Source organism: Terrapene carolina, unplaced genomic scaffold (assembly GCF_002925995.2).
Source record: "Terrapene carolina triunguis isolate 2854851 unplaced genomic scaffold, T_m_triunguis-2.0 Scaffold629, whole genome shotgun sequence".
Taxonomy (NCBI): domain Eukaryota; kingdom Metazoa; phylum Chordata; order Testudines; family Emydidae; genus Terrapene; species Terrapene triunguis.
Window position 1 is genome coordinate 20,198,587 of NW_020664980.1, and position 25,932 is coordinate 20,224,518.

Consider the following 25,932-nt stretch of genomic DNA (forward strand, 5'->3'; position numbering starts at 1 on the left):
AGAACAGGAAGTGCCACGTTTTCTGCTCGATTCGGGGGATCGACAGAGGCTCCCTGTTGGACGTTTTTCTGCTCCCATGGTTGGGAGCTCTGTTGTACGCCTTCCCTCCAGTGCCGCTAATTCACAGAGTCCTCATGAAAATCAAGCAGGACAGGGCGAAGGTGATCCTCATAGCACTGGCTTGGCCATGCCAGCACTGGTTCAGCACACTGCTGGACCTCTCGGTAGTTGCTCTGTTACTGCTGCCACTCAGGCCGGACCTGCTATACCAAAACCACAGGAGTTTTCTGCATCCAAACCTGGCAGCGCTGCACCTGATGGCTTGGCTGCTGCATGGTTAGATGCAGAGGAACAGGAGTGCTTGGCCACTGTCCGGCAGGTCTTGCAGGGCAGCAGAAATCCCTCCACCAGAGTGACTTACTGGCCAAATGGAAGGGGTTCACTTTTTGGACCTTGGATAAAGGTATTCGGCTCAAGTGGGCCTCGCTGCAGTTGATCCTGGACTACCTTCTGCATCTCAAGCTCCAAGGCTTGTTCTTTTCATCTGTCAAGGTCCACTTGGCAGCTATTTCGGCCTTTGATCTGCCGCTCGAGGGTAGGTCGGTTTTCGCCCAAGATATAACTTGTCAGCTTCCTCAAGGGCCTTGAGCACCCCTATCCGCATGACAGGGACCTCGTTCTGCCATGGGACTTGAATTGTGTGCTGTCACGACTCACTGGACCCACCTTCGAGCCTCTGGCTTCCTGCTCTCTCCTTCTCCCGTCCTGGAAGGTCGCATTCCTAGTTGCGATAACATCTGCCCGCAGGGTCTCTGAGATTAGGGTGCTCACCTCGGCCCTATACAGCTGTGGCTCCAGCTGCAGCCACACCCGGCTTTCCTGCCCAAGGTGCTCTCGGAGTTTCATATGGGGCAGGACATTTACTTACCTGTCTTTTTTCCAAAGCCGCATAAGTCAGAGGAGCGTAGGCTGCATTCCCTAGATGTCAGGAGGGCACTAGCCTTCTACATTGAAAGGATCAAGCCATTCTGCAAATCTACGCAGCCATTGGTCATGGTGGCTGACAGGATGAAAGGTCCCCCAGTGTCTGTTCAAAGAATTTCTTCTTGGATCACTGCCTGAATTTGTTGCTGCTATGATCAGGCAAAGGTGCCACCTCTGGTGATCGTAACTGCCCATTCAACCAGGGGGCAAGCCTCTTTGGCAGCTTTTCTGGCCCAAGTGCCTATCCAGGACATTTGTAGGGCAGTCACCTGGTTGTCCGTCCATACGTTCATGTCCCACTACGCAGTTACCCAGCAGGCCCGGGATGATGCTGGCTTCGGTAAGGCAGTACTACAAGCCACTAAACTGTGAACTCCAAGTTCACCTCCGAGGATTCTGCTTGTGAGTCACCTCGAATGGAATCAACATGAGCAAGCACTCGAAGAAGAAAAAAGGGTTACCTACCTTTTCATAACTATTCTTCGGGATGTGTTGCTCATGTCCATTCCATTACTCGCCTTCCTACCCCTCTGTCAGAGTTGCCAGCAAGAAGGAACTGAGAGGGCGTAGGGCCGGCAGTGTCTAATATACCAACACATGAACGCAGCACTCAAGGGGGCGCCACAGCTGACCCTACGGATACCGCTAAGGCAAAAATCTCCAACGACTCTGCATGGGGGCGCGCACACACCTGGAATGGAATCAACATGACCAACACATTTTGAAGAACAACAGTTACAAAAAGGTAGGTAACCTTTTTTTCCCAGACATTTATAATTTGAAAAATATTAATTCCTTGTGCTTGAAGTGTGATAAAATTCCATTTAGTTGGTTTTGAGTTATTTAAGCCAGAGTAAAAGTTATTTTAAAAAAACCTGTAAAACCTTTGTGATTTTTTTCAGTTAAAAATAGCTTATTATTTTAAACATGAGCCATGTAATGGATTTAGATCTTAATAAGATAAAAAACCATTGACAAGTTTAAAGAAATTTGGTTTTAAAATAACAAAGAGAAATTAGTTCTAGTAAACCTAACCTACCACAGCAGGGAGTTGTCAGGCTTCAATAATTGATTGAGGCAAGTGAGACAACTTGATGGCATTGTTTGATGCCTGACTCTGCCAAGATCATATTTCTTTGCCCATTTGGTACTACAAGCAGAGGAGCATTGTGACATCAGAGGTAACTCAGTGAGTCATCATGCTCTCCAGTAAACCTAACACTAACCCTGTTGCCTGCCTTTGTCATCTCTCCCTATCCATCTGCCTACAGCACCAAATGGGCACTGTTTAAATGAACTAAAGCAGTTTTGAGTAGACAAGGTAAATTATGTTGCCTGAGCCAAGGCATAGTGTGTGGAGGGAGCCAAGATACAAATCTGTATCCTGAGTCCTACTCTGCCATGATAGCTCCTGATGAGAAGCTGCCCCTACTACTCCATTCTTGATCCCCTGTATCCACCCCTAGTTCTGTCCAAACACTTCAGTCCTGACCTACACTTTCATATGCTGATTAATTTCAAACAATGGGATTGAGTTATGCAAATAACCCGAAGGGAGGAGTGATGAAGGCCTGAATTACCTCTGATGTCATAATGCTCCTCTGCCTATAACACCAAATAGGCACTGTGTTGAAATCATGCTTTTCTAGTTTTGCAGTTGTCACTGATGCCTAGAACATTCCCTGAAATTTTACAATTGGTTGAATGCTGTTTTCACAAGCTATCATGTTACAGACAGACAGCCAAACAGAGAAATGCCATTGAGTTGAGTGTTAGTCCTCACTTTGCTCAGACAGTCTTGCCAATTATTACATTTTATTATTATTATCCTCTAACAAGATAAAGGAGGAGATGCTGGAAATAGAAGGTTTCTTGGCAGGTGGGGTGGGCTGAAGTCAGCAAAAAAATTAGTAGGGAAGCAGAGAAAGTAAAGTATATTAAAGATTAGTCCATTATACAGACTAATCTGGGTCATATAATAAAATGTGCTCGTTTGAACAACATGCATTTTAATACAGCCAAATGCAAGGTCATACAGCTAGGAACAAAGCTGGGAGGCCTGTATCCTAGAGTGCAGTGACACTGAAAAGGACTTGGGAATAATGGTACATACTGAGCTCTCAGCACAATTGTAAGGGGACTGTTGGAGAATATCAGGTAGGACTAGGGAGGTGATATTATTTCTGTACACAGCAGTAGTGAGACCATTACTGGAACAGTGTGTCCAGTTCTGGTGTCCACATGTAACCCCCAAGGAGATTACATAGATTCCTGGAGCTCTGTCTGCTGGCAGCTCAGGGAGGAGGAGCCAAGGCAAACTCAGAGTCTGCCCAGCAACCAATAGGGAGTGAGATGCCCCTCCCAGGGAGTTCAGGAGAGGGGAGAAGCCATTTTGGAGAGGGTGGAGCCAGCCAGGGCAAGGGCAGGACTGGTTGTGTGGGGAGCTGGTGAGTCCCAGGCCTGCAAGCAGGGTTCCCCCTGAGAATTGGCCTCTAGGGACCTGACAGCCGATCCCTCACTTGGGTTTTCCTTCCCCACGGATGAGTCCCAATTGGTAGCGTTTGCTGAGAAATTTCCCCAGCCAGGCTGGGTTCACCTCCAGCTCCCTAGGTGAGACTAGTCACCACATGGTCAGCTCTGCTAGTCCAGGGAAGCTGCCTGCTGAGTGTGTGACTGGAGGCTGGGCTAGGAGGCCACAGTTTGGATGTTAGGGTAGTTGTATAACCTACACCTTGAGCCCTGCACCCTTCCATGGTGAGGGGAAATCCTGGGACCAACGCAGCCTGATTCCTGCTTGAGGAGCAGGGCTGGCTTTAGCAGGCGTGGGGCCCCACGCCGGGACGCAAATTGTCTCGCGCCCCCCGACTCTGCCCCCTCCGTGCCCCATTGGATCCCTCCCCGAATCCCCGCCCTCAGCCCTGCCCCCTCACTGCCCCATCGGATCCCTCCCCAAATCCTTGCCCTGGCTCCGCCTCTTCCCCAAGCAGCCGCATTCCTCCTCCTCACGCCTCCCTCCCAGGCTTGCGCTGATCAGCTGTATGGCGGCGCAAGCGCTGGAGGGAGGGGGGACAAGCAGGACGCAGCTTTTTTTTTTTTTTTTCCCCGCTCCGCCAGCAGCCCCGGACGTTGTGGGGCCCCATTCCGGGGAATCGGCCGAATCGGCTTAAAGCTGGCCCTGTTGAGGAGGATCCCTGACAGCAGACAGCAGCCTCCCTGCAGTGACTGAAGAGTCCAGCGTCATCTTCAAACCTGAAGATCATTCATGGAGTTCGTGAGTGCACCGTCTTTTAGTTAGTCAGGGAATTTGTTTTGGGGACCCCCTACTCCTGAACTGTGTCCTCAAGCCAGGGAGTAAGGGTTTGAGGATTTTATAACCTGCTGCTTATTATACCTGTGGAGGGATTCACCACCTCCTCCCACTTGTGGGTCCTTTGGGCTGTACTGAACCCAGTCAGCCACACTGCTAAACCACTGCAGAGAACTGTATAGGTCATCAAGGGCCCCAGCAAAGTACGCGTACCAACAGGACACTAATTTTACACTTGTTACATCAAGTCACGGGTATTTTCAGTGTGGGCACCGGTGACCCTAAAAAGTAGTGTTTCACCCTGTTATGTTGTATTTGTTGCCTGTTTAATATAATTATTGTGTTGAATATATTTTTATGTGTTGTGTTATTTCTTGGAAGTCTCCAACTATCTGGCAAGGAAGTGGGGATTACTCTGTAGTTAGAATTTTCTGCCCAAGCTGCCCTGGTGACCCTGCCAGGAAGGAGCGAAGTGGGTGGAGGCACCGCCAAATAATTGCATAGAAAAAAAAAAGAAAAAAGATTCACCCTGCTGAGTGGGTGGCGGGATCCAAAAGAACCCAGACCTGTCCATCAAAACCTGTAAGTGGATTGCCATTAAAGGAGGTAACCAGGTGGAGAGGGGCGATACACACACTTAGAAAAGGATGTTGAAAAATTAGAAAGGGTTCAGAAAAGAGCTACAAGGATGATTCAAGATCTGGAAAATATGCCTTATAGCAAGAAGCTCAGTCTGTTTAATATATCCTAAAAAAGGTTACGTGCTGACTTTATCATCTACAGGTACCTCCACCACCTCCCTAGGTAACCCATTCCAATGCTTCACCACCCTCCTAGTGAAATAGTGTTTCCTAATATCCAACCTAGACCTCCTGCACTGCAACTTGAGACCATTGCTTCTTGTTCTGTCATCTGCCATCACTGATGGTGGCCACTCTGCTCACTTGTAGCCACTCTGCTCAGCTGGACCCCATACCCCCTAATCGGCCTCCATTTGCACCTAAAAAGTGGGATAATGCACAGAGGTTGGCCTACATGAGCAACAAAGTGTGTGACCCGTTGTTTTAACACCAACTTCAAGGCTTCCACAGCTGCCATCCTAAGCTGTTTGGAGTCCTCAGGGCAACAGTTTCAGGGAAAGCCCTTTGCTTAGGGCTGCAGTCACGGATCTTAATTCAGCAAGTGACTGACTGGGCAACTCTGTTGAGAACTGATAGACTTAATTTTTCTCCTCACTATGGGTGCAGCCAGTCCTTAGATAGGAGGCACAAAGAGGAATGCTCCTGCACAGGGCCATGCACGAACTAGCCCTAAGTCACTTAGTTAAACCTTTATTAGAAAATGTTAATGCCACTATATCCTGATCAGGCCATTGGGCTGAACAATGAATCTGATCATATTTTCTGCAGTTATTTCTGTTGTCTATCTTCTCTTCTAACTTGAGTTTTTGAATTTAAATAGGAAGCCTATGTCTGGGGTTCCTTGAATGAAAGCCCAGGAATAACCCTGGCAGCACATCCCTTTATCTGGGTGGCAAGCCCAGTATGGTGTTTTTTTATTTGCAGACCCCTAAACCATTTCAAATGGAAGTGCAGAGCCCTTTGGAAATCTTAGACATAGTCTACAGACCCCCAGAGGTCTGCAGACCACTGGTTGAAAACCAATGGTCTATGGTGTTTCACACCATCTTCTCTCTGGTGTATTTATATGATTGACATCTACTGAAATCTCTGGAAGGAAACAGCTATGGTAACAGGGTTTGTGATAACATGTGAGGGGAAAGAATCTGAAAAGGCAAATAAGAAAATTGAGTCTGGATGAATAATCAAGACACAGGATGAAAATGTTTTTGGCCAAGTAACTTAGAAGACTAACAGCAAAGCCTCTTTTTATGGTGATAAGTTGTGATGCTTTCATTTTGTTTTCTGTCTTTTGATGACACGTTGAACCTTTAGTCTCTCTGACTTATGGAAAGTGTGACAGAAACATTTCCTGTGTCACACAAACTGAGATGCATTGAGAAACCACAGTGCTTATTTCTGGTAGTGACGCAGCAATATGGAAACAAATTTGTTGTGGAAAGTTTTTTTTTTTTTTAGAACAAACTATTTACATAAATCTTAATGCAAAGATTTACAGACACATCTAGAAAGTTTTGTCCTTTGTATGGGCATTCAGTTTTATTCTCCATTTTTTCTTATCATATAAAGATTTTTTGTGTCAGTGCTGCATGGGGGCAGGAGAGAGTGAAAGGAACGGATGCTCGTAACTGTCATTTCAGATGTAATTGCAGGGAAAGTATAAAATCGTTTAGGGCTCTTAGGAGAACAGAAAGGCTTTGAATTTGTTCTCAGATGCACCAGCACAGCCACAGACAAGGAATGACTCAGGACCAAAGTCAGCACTGGTGTCAGTGGGTGCGGCTTCCCTGTAAGTCAAATGGAAGTTGCACCTACTTACACCAGAGCTGAGCTTAGCTCTCAGTGTAATTGGTATTTATTGCCTGCAGTGATATTACTAGACCACCCAAGAGGACTCTGTCTCAGATTAGTTTAAAGGAACAAAGCATGGTAGAGGAGTTTGTAGCAGAAGCAGAGAGGACACTTTGTCTGTGGCTTGTAACTTGCTGTGCTTTTGAGTCATACTGAGGATTTGTACATTATGAGATGGTGTCAGCAAGAGAAGCAAAGGTGTTTCATTTTTAACTGGGCTTCAGAATGGAAGCAACACCCTAGACCAGCATCTCATATTTGAGTGCTTCCCATCCTTTCCACACTCCTTAGTTGCACAAGCATTTCTGAAGGTCACCCTCAATTTCTGAATGGACTGTTCAGTGTCATGTGGGTATCCTGCCTGAAGTCTTGTTCCTATGGAACTCTATATGGAGGGAAGGTGGTGCAAAAAGACAATGCAGCCTCGGGCTTATTGCCCTAAATCTCAGAAGTTCATGGGAGGAGACTCTTTCCTCATCCCTTCTGGGGGGGGGGGGATCCCTCTTTAAAGTGTCCCTGGCGCAGCTGCTGACTGCAGAAACCCTGTCCATGTGGTTACATTAGAGTCATGCTGCCAGGAAGCTGTGGTGGGACAGGCTACTAGGGACACAGAGCCAATGTAAAGACACAATATACCTGGCCTCCCTCGATCCCCAGGTTTGTGGGTGGGACCTATGGCCTGTTCAGTGCAGAGCTAGCATTCCTCTCCATTAAAGTCTCCTTACAAAACAATCACATCTGTCCCAAACCAATTTTAAATTTAACAACAGTGTTGCAAGTCTTGAAATTAGTATCCAGGCTTATTCAGTGATGCTGTCAACAAATCCCAGGACATAGACATCACTCAGCCTTGTTTGGGCTTTTTCCTATTCCTCTGATTTAACGGAGTGCTGACAGTGTTCTTTTTTCCCTTACGTTTCACTCAGGGCATCTTTATGGTGCTTCTCTTTTACCCATGGACATTTTTTTATTTGCTACATCTTGCACCAGCTCCCATTAGCAGGTGAGATTCTGTGGCCTATGTTATGCAGAAGGTCAGGCTAGATCATAAGGGACCCCTCGGGTTTTAGAAATTGATGAATCTCTCTTGCTGGGTTACTGGTATTTGCAGTAGCTAAGCCTGCTGTACCAGTTGCACCACACATTTCAGTGTTAGCTCAGAAATTACCTGTAATTTTTCTGAAAAGGTACCTTGTTTACAATCCCAGCTACTAGATGATCTCATGTTTTCTTTCATGTTGATACCAATTTCACATTGCTCTGCTTGTTCATGTAGGGCCCTTATACAGGCTTTGAAGCTTTCTCTGGGCCTCAGCTCCCTATGGCAAAGCCACACCTAATCATATATTAGTCTTTTTTAAATGATTTGTTCATCTGACTTTTTAGAACTATGTCATAGTTATTATCTCCTTCTAGTCAATCCAGTCTATGGGTTTATCAAACTGAGTCTTGGGGAAGGTTGAACTTTAGCATTTTCTTTTCATCTTATCTTCTGACACCATGTAATGCGATAATGGTTACAAAAATCACAGAAAGAGCTGCTTTTTTTCTATCAGTGAACAAGGAACTTTATTAGAATAAGGAAAACAGTATCCTCCTAAAGCAGCATATCTCTCTCTGCTTCACATAGAGCTTCTGTCCAGGAACTTCACCAGCCCCTTTTGTCAGGCTTTCTGCTACAGACGTGTGTGGCACTAGGGGAGACTTGTGGGGGCTATAGCCACCCCAAAATTTGCCTTAGCCCTCCTCTCCCTCCCCCACCCTCCGTAGCCACCCTGTAGCAGCTGCTGGTCTCCAGCCGCCCAGCTCTGAAGGTAGAGTGGAGAAAGCAGTGGTTGCTGGTTGAGCACCCAGCTCCAGCAGCAGTGGAGAAGTAAGCCCAGGTGGGGGGACGGGTGCCTGAGAGCAGCCCCAGGGCATGCCACCTAGTCCTGATGAAGGGTCCAGGGCTCACCCACAGTGGCCCAGACTGACCTGCTCCAGCCCGGGCTCCTGGCCCCCTGCCTGCAGTCGCTGCTTCCCAAGGATTCTGCCAGTCCTGGAGCCAGGTTCCCTTGCCCAAGCAGCTCTTACCAGCTGCGAGCAGACAGCACACTGCACTGCCCAACTCCAGCCTCTGACGTAGCAAGTGGGTGGAGCCACAGAGGGGGCAGGGCCATGGAGAGGGCCAGGGCCTTATGATGGGGGGGGGCAGCCCCCCCCCACTTTCTGTCTGGTCCATCTAATCTCCCCCACCAGGAAGAGGCTGGTGCCACCCGAGCTACAGATTTAAAGAAACAGTCCACATTTTCACACAGGCAGTACCAGAGGTTTCTGTCCCCAAAAAGCATGTGAATATGTGAAACTATGTGTATGTCTACACTATGGAATTAGGTCGATTTTATAGAAGTAGATTTTTATAAATCAATTTTATACAGTCGATTGCATATGTCCACACTAAGCGCATTAAGTTGGCGGAGTGCGTCCTCGCTAACATCAACTTATGGAGCTGTGCACTGTGGGTAGTTATCCCACAGTCTCTGCCGCCCATTGGAATTCTGGGTTAAGCTCCCAATGCTTGATGGGGCAAAAACATTGTTGCGGGTGGTTTTGGGTACATGTCGTCAGTCGCCCCTCCCTCTGTAAAAGCAACGGCAGACAATCATTTCACGCTTTTTTCCCTGGGTTACCTGTGCAGATGCCATACCACGGCAAGCATGGAGCCTGCTCAGCTCACCGTTACCACTGCTGTTGTGGGCAAGTCTACTGTGGGGGCTGCTGTGATCCAAGTAGCCAATGCAATCATTGACGTTCTGTTATCAAAGGTAGTGGGAAATGTGCGGGCCTTTTTAGATTTTAGGTGCATCATATTCCTGTCCTTGGTCGCTGGTGAAGAAGTCTTGCAGCCGTACATTCCAGTCCGGTCGGCGCTGTAACACCCCATAGCACTTCTGTGGTTGATACATGTAACAGCTCCAGGGCTCTTGCTCTTTTGCCTTGGCCGAGGTACCTTGCGCTACCTGGACCTCCAAGCATTCAACACAGAAGCACCTGCAGCAGCTGGAATTGCTACACAGCAGCAGCTCCTTGCCTTCACAGCAGACAGTACAGTAGGACTGCTAACCATCGTCATCCACCGCTTCCGCTGTAACTCTGCTCTCCTGCTCCCCAGCGACAAGCTCGGGGGATCCGTACTGGTCCTCCTGGGTGCTGCTGGCAGCAGACATTGCAGTAGAACTGCTAACCGTCGTCATCCACCACTTCCGCTGCAACTCTGCTCTCCTGCTCCCCAGCGACAAGCTCGGGGGATCCGTTCTGGTCCTCCTGGGTGCTGCTGGCAGCAGACGGTGCAGTAGGACAGGTAACCGTCCTCGTCGGACGTGTAGCTTGGCCGGGGGTTCTGGGAACGTCTTCCCTGCCTGGCTCCTAGCAACCTCCAGGGCATGGTGTACGGCTCCATCACTTCCCCTGCAACTATGCTCTCCTGCTCCCCAGGGACGTGCTCGGGGGATCCGTTCATGAAGCCTGGACAGTAGTAAGAAGCAGTTCAACTATAGGCTGAGCAAGTGCAGAATGGTGGTAGAATGTGCCTTTGGACATTTAAAAGCTCGCTGACGTTGTTGGTCAGACCTCAGCGCAACCAACATTCCCATTGTTATTGCTGCTTGCTGTGTGCTCCATAATATCTGTGAGAGTAAGGGGAAGACGTTTATGGTGGGGTGGGAGATTGAGGCAAATCGCCTGGCGTCCGATTTTGAGCAGCCGGACCCCAGGGCGATTAGAAGAGCACAGCAAGGCGCACTGCGCATCAGAGAGGCTTTGAAAACCAGTTTCATGACTGGCCAGGCTTCAGTGTGACAGTTGTGTGTGTTTCTCCTTGATGCAAACCCACCCCCTTTGTTGATTTTAATTCCCTGTAAGCCAACCACCCTCCCCTCTTCAAAATAAAGTAACTATTGTTTTGAAACCATGCATTCTTTCTTTATTAATTAAAAAAAAATGAGATAACAGAGACGGTAGCCCGGATGGGGTGGGGGAGGAGGGAAGGACAAGGCCACATTGCTTATTGTAGCCACACTAAAAATCAAACTGTTTGAATGACAGCCTTCTGTTGCTTGGGCCATCCTCTGGAGTGGAGTGGCTGGGTGCCCGGAGCCTCCCCCCCCCCACGTTCTTGGGTGTCTGGGTGAGGAGGCTATGGAACATGGGGAGGAGGGTAGGCGGTTATACAGTGGATGCAGCGGGGGTCTGTGCTCCTGTTGGCTTTCCTGCAGCTCCAACAGACGCTTCATCATGTCCATTTGCTCCCCCAACAGACGCTTCATCCTGTCCATTTGCTCCCCCATTAGCCTCAGCATCGCTTCCTGCCTCCACTCTTCGCGCTCACTTAATTATTTCCTGGCCTCTGCCACTGAATGCCTCCATGCATTAAGCTGTGCCCTAGCAGTGCAGGAGGACTGCATGAGCTCGGAAATCATGTCATCGTGAGTGCGTTTTTTCGCCTTTTAATCTGCGATAACCTCAGGGACGGAGATGTTAGGGGGAGTGTAGAAACATTCTATGCTCTACGATTCTGGGGGACTGCATGGTCACCTGTGCTGCTGAGTTTGCCACACTGACCAAACAGGAAATGAAATTCAAAAGTTCCCGGGGCTTTTCCTGTGTACCAGGTTAGTGCATCGGAGTTCAAAGTGCTGTCCAGAGTGGTCACAATGGAGCATTCTGGGATAGCTCCTGGAGGCCAGTACTGTCAATTTGCGACCGCACTACCCCAAATTCGACCCAGCAAAGTCGATTTTAGCACTACTCCCCTCGCCAGGAAGGAGTACAGAAGTTGATTTTAAGGGCCCTTTAGGTCGACAGAATGGGGTTGGTTGTGTGGACGCATTCATTTTTAAATCGACCTAACGTGGCTAAATTCAACCTAACCCTGTAGTGTAGACCAGGCCTATGTTAACATACAAAGTGAAAAGGGAGAGGGGTGTTCATCCCTTATAGAGAAGATATCTCCAAAGATTGGCACAGGCACCTTCTTTCTCATTACTTGATGAAGCGACCCTTTCCACATTTTTTACCTCCTTTGACTATTTATCTTTTTACCGTTTACCTTTTAACATTAGCAAGTCTCCTGAAATATTTTGCATACAATTACTCGGGTTCTGTGGGGACAGCAGAGGGTGGCTTTAACCATGGTAATATTCTAATTCATGCTGGTACAGTGAAAAAGATATAAAATGTTAAATCCACAGGATTAAACCTGAACAAAGGAAAGGAAGTGACAGAGGAGGCAAAAGACCTGTGTGTACTGGTTGATCACAGGATGACTATGAGCTGTCAATGTGATGCGGCCATGAAAAAGGCAAATGCAATCCTAGGATGCATCAGGCAAGGTATTTCCAGTAGAGACAGGAAAGTGTTAGTACCATTATACAAGGCACGGGTGAGACTTCATCTAGACTACTGTGTGCAATTCTGGTCTCCCAGGTTTAAGAAAGATCAATGCAAAATGGAATAGGTGCAGAGAAGGGCTACTAGGATGATCAGAGGAATGGAAAACCTACCTTATGAGAGAAAACTTAAGGAGCTTGGCTTGTTTAGCATAACCAAACGAAGGCTGAGGGGACATATGATTGCTCTCTAGAAGTACATCGAGGGATAAACACCAGGGAGGGAGAGGAGTTAAAGTAAGGGCCAGTGTTTCCGCAGAACAAATGAATATAAACTGTCCATCAATAAGTTTAGGCTTGAAATTAGATGAAGGATTCTAGCCATAAGAGGACTGAAGTTCTGGAACCGACTTCCAGGAGGAGTAGGGGAGGCAAAAAATCTAACTTGTTTCAAGACTGAGCTTTATACGTTTATGAAGGGGATGGTCTGATGTGGTTGCCTACAATGGCATATGGCTTACCCACAACTGCTATTAGCAAATATCTCCAACAACTGGAGATGGGACACTAGATGAGGTAGACTCTGAGTTACTACAAAGAATTATTTCCCAGGTGTCTGACTGGTGGGACTTGCTTATTTGGGGTAAGGAAGGAATTTCCCCCCAGGGTAGATTGGCAGAGACTCTGGGTTTTTTTTCACCTTCCTCTGCAGCATGGGGCATGGATCATCTGCTGGTTTGAACTGGAGTAAATGGTGGCTTCTCTGTAACCTGAAGTCCTTAAATCAAGATTTGAGGTTTTAGTAATTCAGCCAGAGGTTATAGATCTATTTACAGGGATCGGCAACCTTTGGCACGCGGCCCATCAGGGAAATCCTCTGGTGGGCTGGGACGGTTTGTTTACCTGCAGCATCCGCAGGTTTGGCTGATCACAGTTCCCACTGGCCGCGGTTCGCCGTTCCAGGCCATTGGGGGCTGTGGCAACCGGAGGCCAGCACATCCCTTGGCCCGCGCTGCTTCCCGCAGCCCCCATTGGCCTGGAACGGCGAACCGCGGCCACTGGGAGCTGCGATTGGCCTAACCTGTGGACGCTGCAGGTAAACAAACCGTCCTGGCCTGCCAGCAGATTTCCCAGATGGACCGCGTGCCAAAGGTTGCCGATGCCTGATCTATTACATGAGTGGGTGGTGAGGTTCTGTGGCCTGCAATGTGCAGGAGGTCAGACTAGATGGCCGTGATGGTCCCTTCTGGCCTGAAAGTCTGTGAGTCTTTGAGCAGCACCAGATAAATTATCTAGGCCAGAGATGAGATTCTACCAGGATAGAGACACTCTAAGAGATAGGAAAGTGTTTGAATACTTTGGGAAGCATTTATTAGCTCTGTCTGCAATGCCACAACCCTGACAGGAGCTTTTACAGTCTAATGTCATGCTTTCCAAATGAATGATTTTTCTGGATTTTTTGTATCTGTGCCTGAGAGTATATAGAACTGCAGTCAGCCTTGTTATACTCCTGCTTAACATATATGAAGTTACAGTTCTGCTTATATATTGTATGTATTTGGTAACAAACCACAAATAAATATGCAAAACCTCTGCTTCTACCGGTAGCACATCTATGTTCTGTTTAGCTATAGCAGACCACTCCATAGCCCTTAAATTAAGCACAGGGAAGAGTTCCCTCTTGTGGCTGGATAATATTACTACAAATTATATAATTATGTTTCCTTTCTTTTGGGTTGTAATTTAGATTCCATGGAATTAATGGACCACATGATGGTGTGGTATAAAAGTTTTATCAGTATGAGTATGGGATGGTAAGTAAGTAGTGAAGCTGAAAGTGAGTTATGTAGGTCATTCCAAAAGAGTGCCAATGAGGCCTTTATCACAGCTCATCTTATAGGCAAACTATTTAAAATTTAATTTATACTATTTATTTTTAAAAACATTTATTAAGGCTACTTTTATATCTCCTTCCTTCTCTCTCCACCCCTCTCCCCCCCCACCTCCACAGCTGTAAAGCCAGATGCCTTGGTGACCATGGCCCAGATCCTTTGAAGATCTGGGTCTATGAGTACAAATGTGCAGGACTGAAAAGGAGAGGAAAATATTATTAATATATTTAAACATCTGAAAAATGACATACAAAAGGTTTTCTATGTAGAAAAGTGTCATAACTTTAGAGTCAGATATCTTGGTACCTTCTAGGGACAGAAACAAATCCAACATATCCCACTAAGAAGCTGGAATCTCCCCCCCTTTCCAGTAGTATAAAGCTTCCATTTCTAACATTGAAGACGTGTAATATATTACACCATAAACCTGTTGGTGATTCTTTTTTAATGGCAGCTACTTAAACTTGTTTAGATCTTTAGAAAGTTAAAAATAGTTCCTGGAGAAAATGGAATTGGGGACAAAAAGCAGGTGTGGCAATCAGAGGTGCATGATAAATGAAAGCTAAGGCATGTGAATTGAAACAATTATCAGGTGGGCTAGAAACTGAATTATTTGGGGGTATACCTGATAACCAGGTTAAAGTACGGTTTTTGCAAGAAATGGATTTGACTTTGTCAAAAAACAGTAGGTGTTCCAAACTTGTGAAAACTCTGCTTCCCACACAAAAGTATTAGCAAGCAAGAAAAGAAGTGCATCTAATTAAAAATGCATACCATGGCATTTAGACAGAATACAAAGTTTAAACAAACAGCATATATTAGATTTGGTTGAAATAAAAGCGGAGGCAATCACAAAAGGAAGCAAAGGTGTCCAGCACCAGCAATACAGGCAACTATTTTGCAAAAGCATGCTGCTTTCAGCACAGATTGCAAAGAAATCCAAAAGCAAATTACATTCATAAACAAAGGACAAAGCTCTGATAATGGAGAAACTGATGTCCTTTTTTTTTTTTTTTTTTTGGCAAGGGGTGTCTTAATATGTTTACAAAGCAGGGTAATACATCAAATTAGGTTGTGACTTAAATTATCTAAAAGTAAATTTCAAAAACAGTACTGAAACTGTCTGCAAGAAAATCAGTGCCAGCATATGCAAAAAGATAAATGACCCTCAATATTAAAATACAAAAATAAGTTTATTTAATTAAGTAGATGCAAAATGAGCCTCTGTGGCAATGCAACAGTAATAGGTCTGCATAGGGACAGATCACTGATTGGGGCTTAACATTTTTTTTTCCTGGCTTTAATGCTGTGTAGGACTTCTAGATAAAATGTCCTTACTGTGCTTTAAAAATGTTAAAATGGAATGTTAAAACCACTGGTCACAACCTGTTTAGGAAGGAAAGAATGAGTAAAAGAGATGTAGGGAGGTGGCACTTTACATTAAAGATACCATTACCTCCTTTAGTGTTGTTGTTAACTCAGAACTGCAAATGGATCAATGTGCTAACTAAAAAAGCCCTGAGGGTGGGAGGGGGTGTCCTAGCAGGAGTTAGGGTATGTCTATACTGCAGCTGGCAGCGAGCCTCCCAGCCCTGGCTGACAGACTCAGCTAGCTGGGCTTGAGCTAGCCTGCTAAAACTAGTAGTGGGGATATTGCACCTTGGACTCTCAAGCCCCAGCCCAAGCCCCAGCGTCCAAACTGTTCTTGTTAGTATGCTAGCTCAAGCCCTGCTTGCATGAGTCTGTTGACCAGGATGGGAGCCTCGCTCCCAGCTGCAAGGTAGACATACCCTTACAGGGCACCAAATCAACCTATAGAACAGGAGGCGTTATTTCTTAAGCACCTGTCTGTGCTGTATTGAAAGAAAAATGGCGATGTTATGTGAGACTTCAATTTGGGAGACATATTCTGGAGGTCTTGTGCAGCCAGTAATAAAACATCATTAGAGTTTCTAAAATATTATAGATTATTTTCTAACACAAAAGGTATTGCACACAACACTAGGTAACACTATTTTGGACCTCATTATTATGGATAAAGATGAATTGATCTCTGGACTGGAAGTTGGTGGTTGCCTAGGTACCAATGATCATTATGTGATTATATTTAGTTTGGGCAAACAAAGAACATGTCCTGATTCCATCCATTATGGGCAAACAGAGGACAGTCCCAAACAGTAATATGTATATTTAGGGCTTCAAAAGGACTAATTTTTCAAAGATGAGGAAAATATATTGGGAAGAAAAATTTAGACAGAAAAATATGAATGATAACTGAGAGTTGTTTAAGAAGAGTTTAGTAGATGACCAAAAAGCCATAATTCTACAATAGTGAAAGAGGATAACTTTGGTTAAAAGACCATCCTGGATGTGAGGTCAGGAAGGAAATTTTCCCAAGTCAGATTGAGGGTTTTTCACCTTCCTCTGCATAGGTAACAGTTCATTTGCTAGAATCATCTTGGTATATATCTCACTTAATCAATTAATAGAATCATAGGGTTGGAAGGGACCTCAGGAGGTCATCTAGTCCATCCCCCTGCTCAAAGCAGGACCAATCCCCAGATAGATTTTTACCCCAGTTCCCTAAATGGCCCTCTCAAGAATTGAACTCACAATCCTGGGTTTAGCAGGCCAGTGGTCAAACCACTGAGCTATCCCGCCCCCCTCATTGACACTGCAGGGGCCTCTGGGATTAGTGCACCTCAGTCCCTTGTGTTCGCTTCTCTGGTGCATGTCACCCGACGTCGGTAGTACTTTGGTCTAATTTTGATCGTTGGGCTTGGTGTGCAGGTGCTGGGTGGTGTTTAGTGGCCTTGTGATATACTGGAGGTCAGACAAGATGATCTGATTGCCACTTCTGTCTTTAAACTCTCTAACTCTCTGACTCTTTAACTACACTGCCACTTTACAGCGCTGCAACTTTCTTGCTCGAGGGTGTGGAAAAACAAACAAACCCTGAGCACTGCAAGTTTCAGTGTTGTAAAGTGGCAGTGTAGACAGTGCACCAGCTCTGGGAGCCGTGCTCCCAGTTCCCAGTGCTGGTAACTACTCCCCTTTTGGGGGTGGTTTTTTTACAGCACTGGGAGAGCTCTCTCCCAACGCTGGTGCCGCAACTACACAACCACGTTAAAGCGCTGCTGCAGTAGCGCTTTAACATTGATAGTGAAGACATACTCTAAGAGGATAAATGAAGGACACAATTAGAAATAAAATACCAATATATAACAAATGGAAAAAGGGGGATATAGATAGCAATCAATATAAATTAGAAGTTAAGAAAGAGAATTGAAAAGGGAAAATTCCATGGCTGATGCACCTAAGCACAATAATAAATTTTTTAAATTGTGAAATAGATCCATGACTGAGTTCCACAGGTTGACTGTGCATTGTGTGACAAAATACTTCCTTTTGTTTGCTTTAAACCTGCTGCCTATTAATTTCATTTGGTGACCCCTAGTTCTTGTGTTATGAGGAGTAAATAACACTTCCTTATTTACTTTCTCCACATCAGTCATGATTTTATAGACCTCTATCATATTCCCCCCCTTAGTCTCTTTTCCAAGCTGAAAAGTCACACTCTTATTAATCTCTCCTCATATGGAAGCTGTTCGATACCTCTAATAATTTTTGTTGCCCTTTTCTGAACCTTTTCCAATTCCCCTATATTTTTTTTAGATGGGGCGACCACATCTGTACGCAATATTCAAGATGTGGGCATAGCATGGATTTATGTAGAGGCATTATGATATTTTCTGTCTTCTTATCTGTCCCTTTCTTAATGATTCCCAACATTCTGTTTGCTTTTTTGACTGCAGCTGCACATTGAGCGGATGTTTTCAGAGAACTATCCACTATGACTCCAAGATCTTTTTCTTGAGAGGTAACAGCTAATTTAGACCCCATCATTTTATGTTTTCCAATGTGCATTACTTTGCATTTATTAACATTGAATTTCATCTGCCATTTTGTTGCCCTGTCACCCAATTTTGTGAGATGCCTTTGTAACTCTTCGCAGTCTGCTTTGCACTTAACTATCTTGAATAGTTGTGTATCATCTGCAAATTTTGCCACCTCACTTTTTACCCCTTTTTCCAAATCATTTATGAATATGTGGAATAGGACTGGTCCCACTACAGACTCCTGGGGGACACCACTATTTACCTCTCTCCATTCAGAAAACTGACCATTTACTCCTACTCTTTGTTTCCTATCTTTTCAACAGTTACCAATCCATGAGAGGACCTTCCCTCTTAACCCATGATGGCTTATTTTGCTTAAGAGTCAAAGGCTTTCTGAAAATCTAAGTACACTATATCCACTGGATTCCCCCTTGTACACATGCTTGTTGACACCCCCTCCCCCCAAGAATTCTAGTAGGCATGATTTCCCTTTACAAAAACCATTTTGACTCTTCCCCAGCAAATCATGTTCATCTGTGTCTCACAATTCTGTTCTTTATTAGTTTCAACCAGTTTGCCTGACTCTGAAGTCAGGCTTACTAGCCCGTAATTGCCAGGATCACCTTTGGAGCCCTTTTTAAAAATTGGCATCACATTAGCTATCCTCCAGTCATTTGGTACAGAAGCTGATTTAAATTATAGGTTACAAACCACAGTTAGTAATTCTGCAATTTCTCATTTGAGTTCCTTCAGTTTTGAAATGGCTGATATTGATTTAACTTAATTCAATATTAATTAATTTAAGCATCTCAACATACACTAGATTTAAAGTGATTTAACAGTGTCAACAGAGGGGCTTTTGCACCCACCAAAATTGGTTTGCAAACTGGTTTTGGTTAAGTCAGTGTAACTCCATGTTTAGATGAGGCCTAGGATCAATTTTAAATGGTGCAATAGATCAAAATTAATGAGCACACAGACTTTCTACTGCCAAGGTATTATAAAATGTTTATCTTCTAATGGTTAAAAAGAAAAATTGTCCCAATCTAGCCTAGCATTTGTGGAATCATTATTTTAATTCAACCAGCTTCTTTCCATATGGACCTCCCTGCAGGGACTCCCTCTGTGTCATTTCTGAAACAGAGCTATTAGGAATGAGAGTGTTAGCTGGGGCTGATTATTGGTGTTTACACTGCTGTACATTTTATTTCTGCCTTTGTATAGTGCTCTAATCAAGCTATTTTCAAGCAGGATTGTCTAGCTGATAGTCTGCTAAATAAATAATGGATAAAGGGTTTTGCCGTTCTTTTAAAACATGAAAGCAAAGGGAAAGTAGCCTGCAGCAAAAGAGGGGAGCCTCGAGAGCCCGCAGTGACGTGGCCATGGGAGCAACCTCCTGAAATGGTATTAGGAAACCTAGATCTTCTGAGCCGGGGTGGTGGGAGAGTGCTCAGACCTGCCGCCGAACATCTCATTCAGGTGGCCGTATTAACAGAAGCTTCATATTTCTGCACAGTTGGCAACTGCTTGGAAATGTATTGAGATCCAAAAAACCCCGGGGAGAAAGATTGCCCCCCCCCCCCCTTGGGGAACTGGTGAACCTGGTGCTTGTCAGTTTAAATACTGAAGATGTTTATGACTCTTTGCCTTTACTGTACAGTAATTCTGGGCTCCCTGTCTCAGGGCCCATAGGCAATGGAACTGCCGGGGGCACACACGCGCGCCGAGTCCTGCTGTGAGGCAGTGTCTGGCGGGTTCTGCGGAGGTTCCCCTGCTCCACCCGCAGGGCAGAGTCCCCGGAGGGTTGCTCTCTGTCAGGCTGGCATTCTGCAGTATTCGCACAGCTCCAGCCGAGGAGCTCTCTGCTCACGGGGCTATCTATCCTGCTCAGAGGATTGCGGGGGAAGCAATTGCAGAGGCGGCTGCGCAAGCTCAGTGCAATCTCACTGCGTCTCAGGCTCCCACTTGGCAAGAAGCCCAGAAAACCCCTAGAAGCGAACCTCGGGGTAAATGGGGTTTCTACCTGGAGTCTCGGGGGTGATGTGCACCGAATCCCTGGGCTGAAGGGCGCGAACCCTTCTCCCCCCCCCGCGGTACCTGGCGCGAGATCCAGATGCGGCGCTTAGTCACAGCTGGCCCGGCCCTAGGCACCAGGAGGCAGCACTGAGCCACTTATTTATCATTCCCCGAGATTCCCAATATTTTGCATCATCAGGAAATTCCCTTTCACTAGACGCTGCAGCCTCTGCAGTGTATGCACTGAGGGCGCCGTGCAGCCCTGAGCCCAGCAACATTTCTCCTGGCAACGCACGGGTCACTCGGGGGCTCTACAGCAGAGTTGGGACCGGCATATTGACCAGAGTTGAGGCACTGGTCAATGCTTTCAGCCTCAATCGACTGGCTAAAGTGCAGCCGAGAGCTCTGGAGACGGGAAGGACAGGAAATCCCCCTTGTACACTAGGGCATCCCCCATGACGTGCAATCAGAGCCCTACAAGAATGCTCAGAGGAGAGAGGGGGTGTTTGGTGTCCTACACGCGCAAGATGTAGGGGGTTTATGGGACAGGGCTCGGGCTCCATTGGTTGAACAGGGTAGAGTGCCCCCCGTTCTTCCTTGTGTAGGGGACACGCACCTCCAAGCCCTGCCCTCTCCTCCGGGCACAGCCAGGTGGAGTAGGATGCTCGTTGCAAAGCCCGGGAACCCCAGAGATTCCCCTTTCCTGGGCCAAGCTGCTCCCACTCGGGGCAGACTGCCAGCGCCAGGGAAACCTCCTTTGCTCTGGGGTTGTTAAATACGCAGCGCAGACTGATCAGTCAGACCCCCGCCGCACCTGTCATGTGAATGCGAGACGCAGAAGGGCAGCAAAGGGCGCGATTCGGAGCGAAAGGAGCGGGGAAACAGGCAGAAAATGTGCTAAACCCAAACTGAAATGGGGGGTCGTTGCCTATCATGGGGGGTAGGGAGCTCTGGTCTGTGCAGTCTGCCGCGTAACACAGCAGGCCCGGTCCGAACTTCCCGCTTGGCTCGGTGGGCTCCACTAACGGTGAATACTGGGGTTATCTTCCAGCCTAGGTGCTGAAACTAGGGGGGCTGCTGCACCCCCGGCTTGAAGTGGTTTCCATCATATGCAAGGTTCACAGTTTGGTTCAATGGCTCTCAGCGCCCCGCTAGACAAATTGTTCCAATTCCTCTGTGTTCCAGTCCCCCAGTTCCGGGGACTCCTCTTCGCAGAGCACTCTACAGCCATGCCTGGAGCAGACTGAGCGCCCAAGCAAGCTCTGCTCTGCCCCTGCCCGAGCCTTCCACGCCCAGCCCGAGAGCAGGCGGCTCTGCAGGGCTGAAAGAAACGCTGGAGCTTCTCTTCCTTTCTCTCCTCCCCCCGCCCGCCGGGTTCACCTCTCTCCACCCCCTCCCGGAGCCGGAATCGCCATAGAAGGAGCAGGAAGGCTCCCGCCGGAACCGGGACTTATAAGGCTGTTTCCTTATATGGACTCTGCGGCCGGGGGCTTCCGGCGGCCTGGGCTGAGGCGGCGACGGGGACCCGAGGAAGACAGCGGCGGGGGGGCTCGTGCGCTGCCCCCCAGAGAAACCCAGCGATAGGGTGAGGGGGTGGGAGTAGGGACCCTAGGGCGGGCGCGGGGCTCTTGTTCCTATCTGGGCTGGGCCCCCTCCACCCGGCTTCCCCCAGTGCCAGCTACTGACGCCAGGCTGGGTCTTCCAGCCTGACGCCATATAAGGGTTTCCTGTCCGCCATATATGGCCATGTACGTCATGGCCGGGGCGGCCCGCAGCTGGTGGGGACTCGATATATAGGGGCGGCTCTAGGGCGGGCGAAGAGCTGATTGCTTCCAGCGGGCAGAGCCAGGGGGAGCCCCAGGCCGAGCGCTTATAGCGGGCAGAACCAGGGGGAGCCCCGGGCCGCTGGGAAGGGGAGCCGGCACATATCGAGCCCAGCAGCGTCACTCGACTGGCGCTTCTGGCCGGCCGCCTGGCCCCTGCTGCGCAGCATCCCTGTGTCCCCAGGCAAAGCCCACTCCCCCCATGGCCGCGGCCAAGGCGGAGATGCAGCTCCTACCACAGCTGCAGATCTCTGACCCCTTCGGCTCCTTTCCACACTCGCCCCCCACCATGGACAGTAACTACCCCAAGCTGGAAGAGATGATGCTGCTCAGCGGCGGGGGTCCCCAGTTCCTCACCTCCAGCGGGGCCCCTGAAAGCAGCGGTTTCAACCCCCCCGGAGAACAGCACTTCGAGCACCTTGCTGCAGGTAAGCAACAGTCTCTGTCCGCAGGGGGTTGTGAGTGGGAGCCTGGTGGGGACACTCGGTGGGAAATGCCCCCTTCCCCGCCCGAGTCCTTGCTTCTCAGGAGCTGTAGGGGAGCTCTAGTAGGGCAGGTGCAGTTTGCTCGGGATTCCGCCGGTAATGATGCATCAGCCTCGCTGGCTGTGCTGCGCTAGGGGGATTCTCGCTACATGCGTCAGCTGCTCTTAGCGATGGGCTTTCTGCTGTTGGAGCGCTGCCAGGAGCGCGCTGCAATATGTAACGCTCAATTTTTAATTAGCCCCGTTGGGGCCGGGCCGGGCCGGGCTAGCCCGGGGGTAGCCCCGTTGGGGCCGGGCCGGGCCGGGCTAGCCCGGGGGTAGCCCCGTTGGGGCCGGGCCGGGCGGGGTGGGGTGGAGGGTACCAGCGCTGGGGTTGCAGCATCTCTTGGAAGTAACGGCTACTCTTCTCTTTTCAGACACGTTTCCCGAGATCTCTTTAAATAATGAGAAATCCTTGGCAGAAACCAGCTACCCCAATCAGACAAGCCGGCTGCCGCCTATAACCTACACGGGCCGCTTCTCTCTGGAACCAGCCCCCAACAGCAGCAACACTCTCTGGCCAGAGCCTCTGTTCAGCCTTGTTAGTGGGCTGGTGGGCATGGCTAACCTACCCACCACTTCTACACCTTCTTCATCACCAACCTCCTCATCCTCACAGACCCCGCCCCTGAGCTGCTCTGTCCAGGCCAGCGACAACAGCCCGATCTATTCAGCGGCACCAACATTTCCCAATTCTAGCTCTGAGATTTTCCCTGAGCAGCAAACCCAGTCCTTCCCAAACGCTCCCAGTACCTCTCTCCAGTACCCTCCCCCAGCTTATCCGGCTGCTAAAACCAACTTCCAGGTGCCAATGATCCCGGACTACTTATTCCCCCAGCAACAGGGGGAATCTCTCAGCCTGGTCCCAGCTGATCAGAAACCATTTCCAACGATAGAATCCAGACCCCAGCAGCCCTCTCTCACACCTCTCTCCACTATCAAAGCTTTTGCTACCCAGACTGGGTCCCAAGATCCGAAGACTCTAAACACTACGTATCAGTCGCAGCTAATCAAGCCAAGCAGGATAAGAAAATACCCCAACCGACCTAGCAAGACCCCTCCTCACGAGAGACCCTACGCATGCCCCGTGGAGTCCTGTGACAGGAGGTTTTCCAGATCTGATGAGCTGACCCGGCACATTCGGATTCACACAGGACAAAAACCTTTTCAGTGCCGTATTTGTATGAGGAATTTCAGCAGAAGCGATCACTTGACCACTCATATCCGAACCCACACCGGGGAGAAGCCATTTGCCTGTGATATTTGTGGTAGAAAGTTTGCCAGAAGCGATGAGAGGAAGAGACACACTAAAATTCACCTGAGACAGAAGGACAAGAAAGCAGAAAAGGCAACTCCAGCCTCTGCTGCTTCTCAGATTTCCACCTACTCCTCTCCAATGACAACTTCCTACCCATCTCCAGCCGCCACCACTTACCCATCTCCAGTGCCTACATCATATTCCTCCCCAGTGTCGTCTTCCTATCCATCTCCAGCACACACCACTTTCCCTTCCCCCTCAGTAGCAACTACATATCCTTCGGTTACTGCCACCTTTCAGGCCCAAGTATCTAACACTTTCCCCTCTCCAGGGATTACCAATTCTTTCAGTTCACAAGGGACTTCAGCACTTTCAGAAATGTCATCAACTTTTTCTCCAAGGACAATTGAAATTTGTTGAGACTGTAAAGACAGAAATATTAAAATAGTTGATTGGTACTATCAGACTGAACAGAGTCTGTCAGTTACTAAAGAATATCATACGTAGCAAGGCCATCCTAAGTTTTCTTTAAACTTCAACTGCCTGAAACAACTGCCATTTAAGTTCTCCACTTCTGTCAACAGACTTAATTTGCATGGACAATGGGTATAATTTCAATATAATTTCCCCCCATAAACATTTTACCAAGAAAGGAACTTTTATTAAATACATAGACAATGTAAAATGTACATGTGCCATGGTATGGTTTTGCTTTCCTTTGGGTACTATTGATGATGTGAAAATTCTTCTCGTATTCATATTGTATTATTTGGAGTTAGCAGGCCCATATTTTGTAAATGGTAATTCTATTTTAGTGACTATGCTGTAATGAGTTTTAAACTTATTTGAGAACAGCACTTACTATGTATTCAAGCATGTAAGAGTGATGTTATGTAAATATCACCTGATGAGACACTCATATGGCAAAAGTTTGTTTTTAAAGTTACATGTCTTGGTGCCTTTTTGTGAAGCCTTGCTGACGTCATGCATTTGTGTGAATGGATGCTTTGCATCTAGCCTTAAGGTGAAAGGGATTTTATTCAAAGAATGTAAGGGAGACTGGGGGGCGGGGGAAGATTGAGAAGGAACCAGAGGACAGAATGTACGCAAAAAAACTCTCAAATTCTATTTTTGTTACTGAAATGTACATTTATAAATATATATTCAGGAGTTGGAATGTTGTAGTTTACCTACTAAGTAGGCAGCAATTTTGTATGTTATGAACATGCAGTTCATTATTTTGTGGTTTATTTTTACTTTGTAATTGTATTTGTTTAAACAAAAGTGACTGTTTAGCTTATAAACACATTGAATGCGCTTTACTGCCAATGGGATACTTGGTGTACAATACCCTTCGGAAAAAGTAAATAAAATATCAAAACAGTGCTTTTTTTTTTTTTTAAGGCTTGTGTGTGTGGGAAACATGCTTTTACCAGTATCCTTGACTCCTTCCCCTCAGTTAAAGATCTTTTTTTTCCCTCAATAGATTGGTTGTAACTTCCATGGAACTGAGCTAGGTGTCTCTGCAGTGAGAAGGTGAGATGTCTCAAAAGCTGTGGCAACCTCATTTAAGTAATTGGGAGTAATTGGTGTTAGATCTTTAACTCTCATCCTCTTAGTAAGGAAGAGGTAGAACATTCTGATGATCCATCCCTCTTACTATTTAAGAGAGGAATACAGAGCATGTGTCATAAGTTATGTGTACTACCCACCATTTGTCAAATATCTATATAAACCTTGAGCCTGGCTGCTCACTTGGATGGAAGGGTCATTTGGCTAATTCTGTTTTGTCCAGAGGGTAAATATAGAAGAGAATCTTACTGCTTGACTTCAGTGGGAAAAAAAAAGTGAAAAACAAGCATATTGCTTGGATTTATAGCTAGTAGTGAACGGGGAGGGGCACAGAATACGAGTGAGAAGAGGGAAATCATACAAAAGGAGCTGGGCAGATTAGAAATATGGGAAAGTAATAAAATTATATATAGTGTGGAAAATACATTTTGAATATATGTGGGGGTGGGAATAATTTAAATCAGAGTCAACTGATGGAAGCCTACTGCTAATAGCAGCAATTTAGCTAGATGTTTGTACCAGGATATACTATAAATGCCAATTTTTCAGAAGGAAGATCCCTCCCTATCTGGGTTTGATGAAAGCAAATATAAAACAGAGCATTCCATTCTGGTCACCTCAGTGCAGAAAAAGACAATGTGGAGAGACTTCAGAGAAGAGCAATGAGGTATTCCTATCATGGTGACTGCTGCCATAGAAATTAATATAACTAAAGAACTGGTGTGATTGAATACTTCTGCCACTAGTTATTAATCATTATGACTGTTGTATGAAAAGATCTCCAACAGGATAGGTCTTCT

The 25,932-nt window shown here is 47.0% G+C and overlaps 1 protein-coding gene across 1 annotated transcript; it reads left to right on the plus strand.

The window, feature by feature from the left end:
* The first annotated feature begins 21,778 nt into the window (after window positions 1–21,778).
* EGR1 (early growth response 1) lies at window positions 21,779–24,946 on the plus strand. The gene is made up of 2 exons (XM_024215384.2): window positions 21,779–22,207; window positions 22,680–24,946. The coding sequence occupies exons 1-2, from the start codon at window positions 21,982–21,984 to the stop codon at window positions 23,978–23,980; spliced, it is 1,527 nt and encodes a 508-aa protein (XP_024071152.1). The 5' UTR covers window positions 21,779–21,981; the 3' UTR covers window positions 23,981–24,946.
* Window positions 24,947–25,932: the final 986 nt, after the last annotated feature.

Bases quoted from the DNA above. Each gene is read 5' to 3' on its own strand.
- EGR1 (XM_024215384.2), top strand. From the start codon at position 21,982: ATGGCCGCGGCCAAGGCGGAGATGCAGCTCCTACCACAGCTGCAGATC. The intron at 22,208-22,679 runs GTAAGCAACAGT...TTCTCTTTTCAG, and splicing joins CTTCGAGCACCTTGCTGCAG to ACACGTTTCCCGAGATCTCT.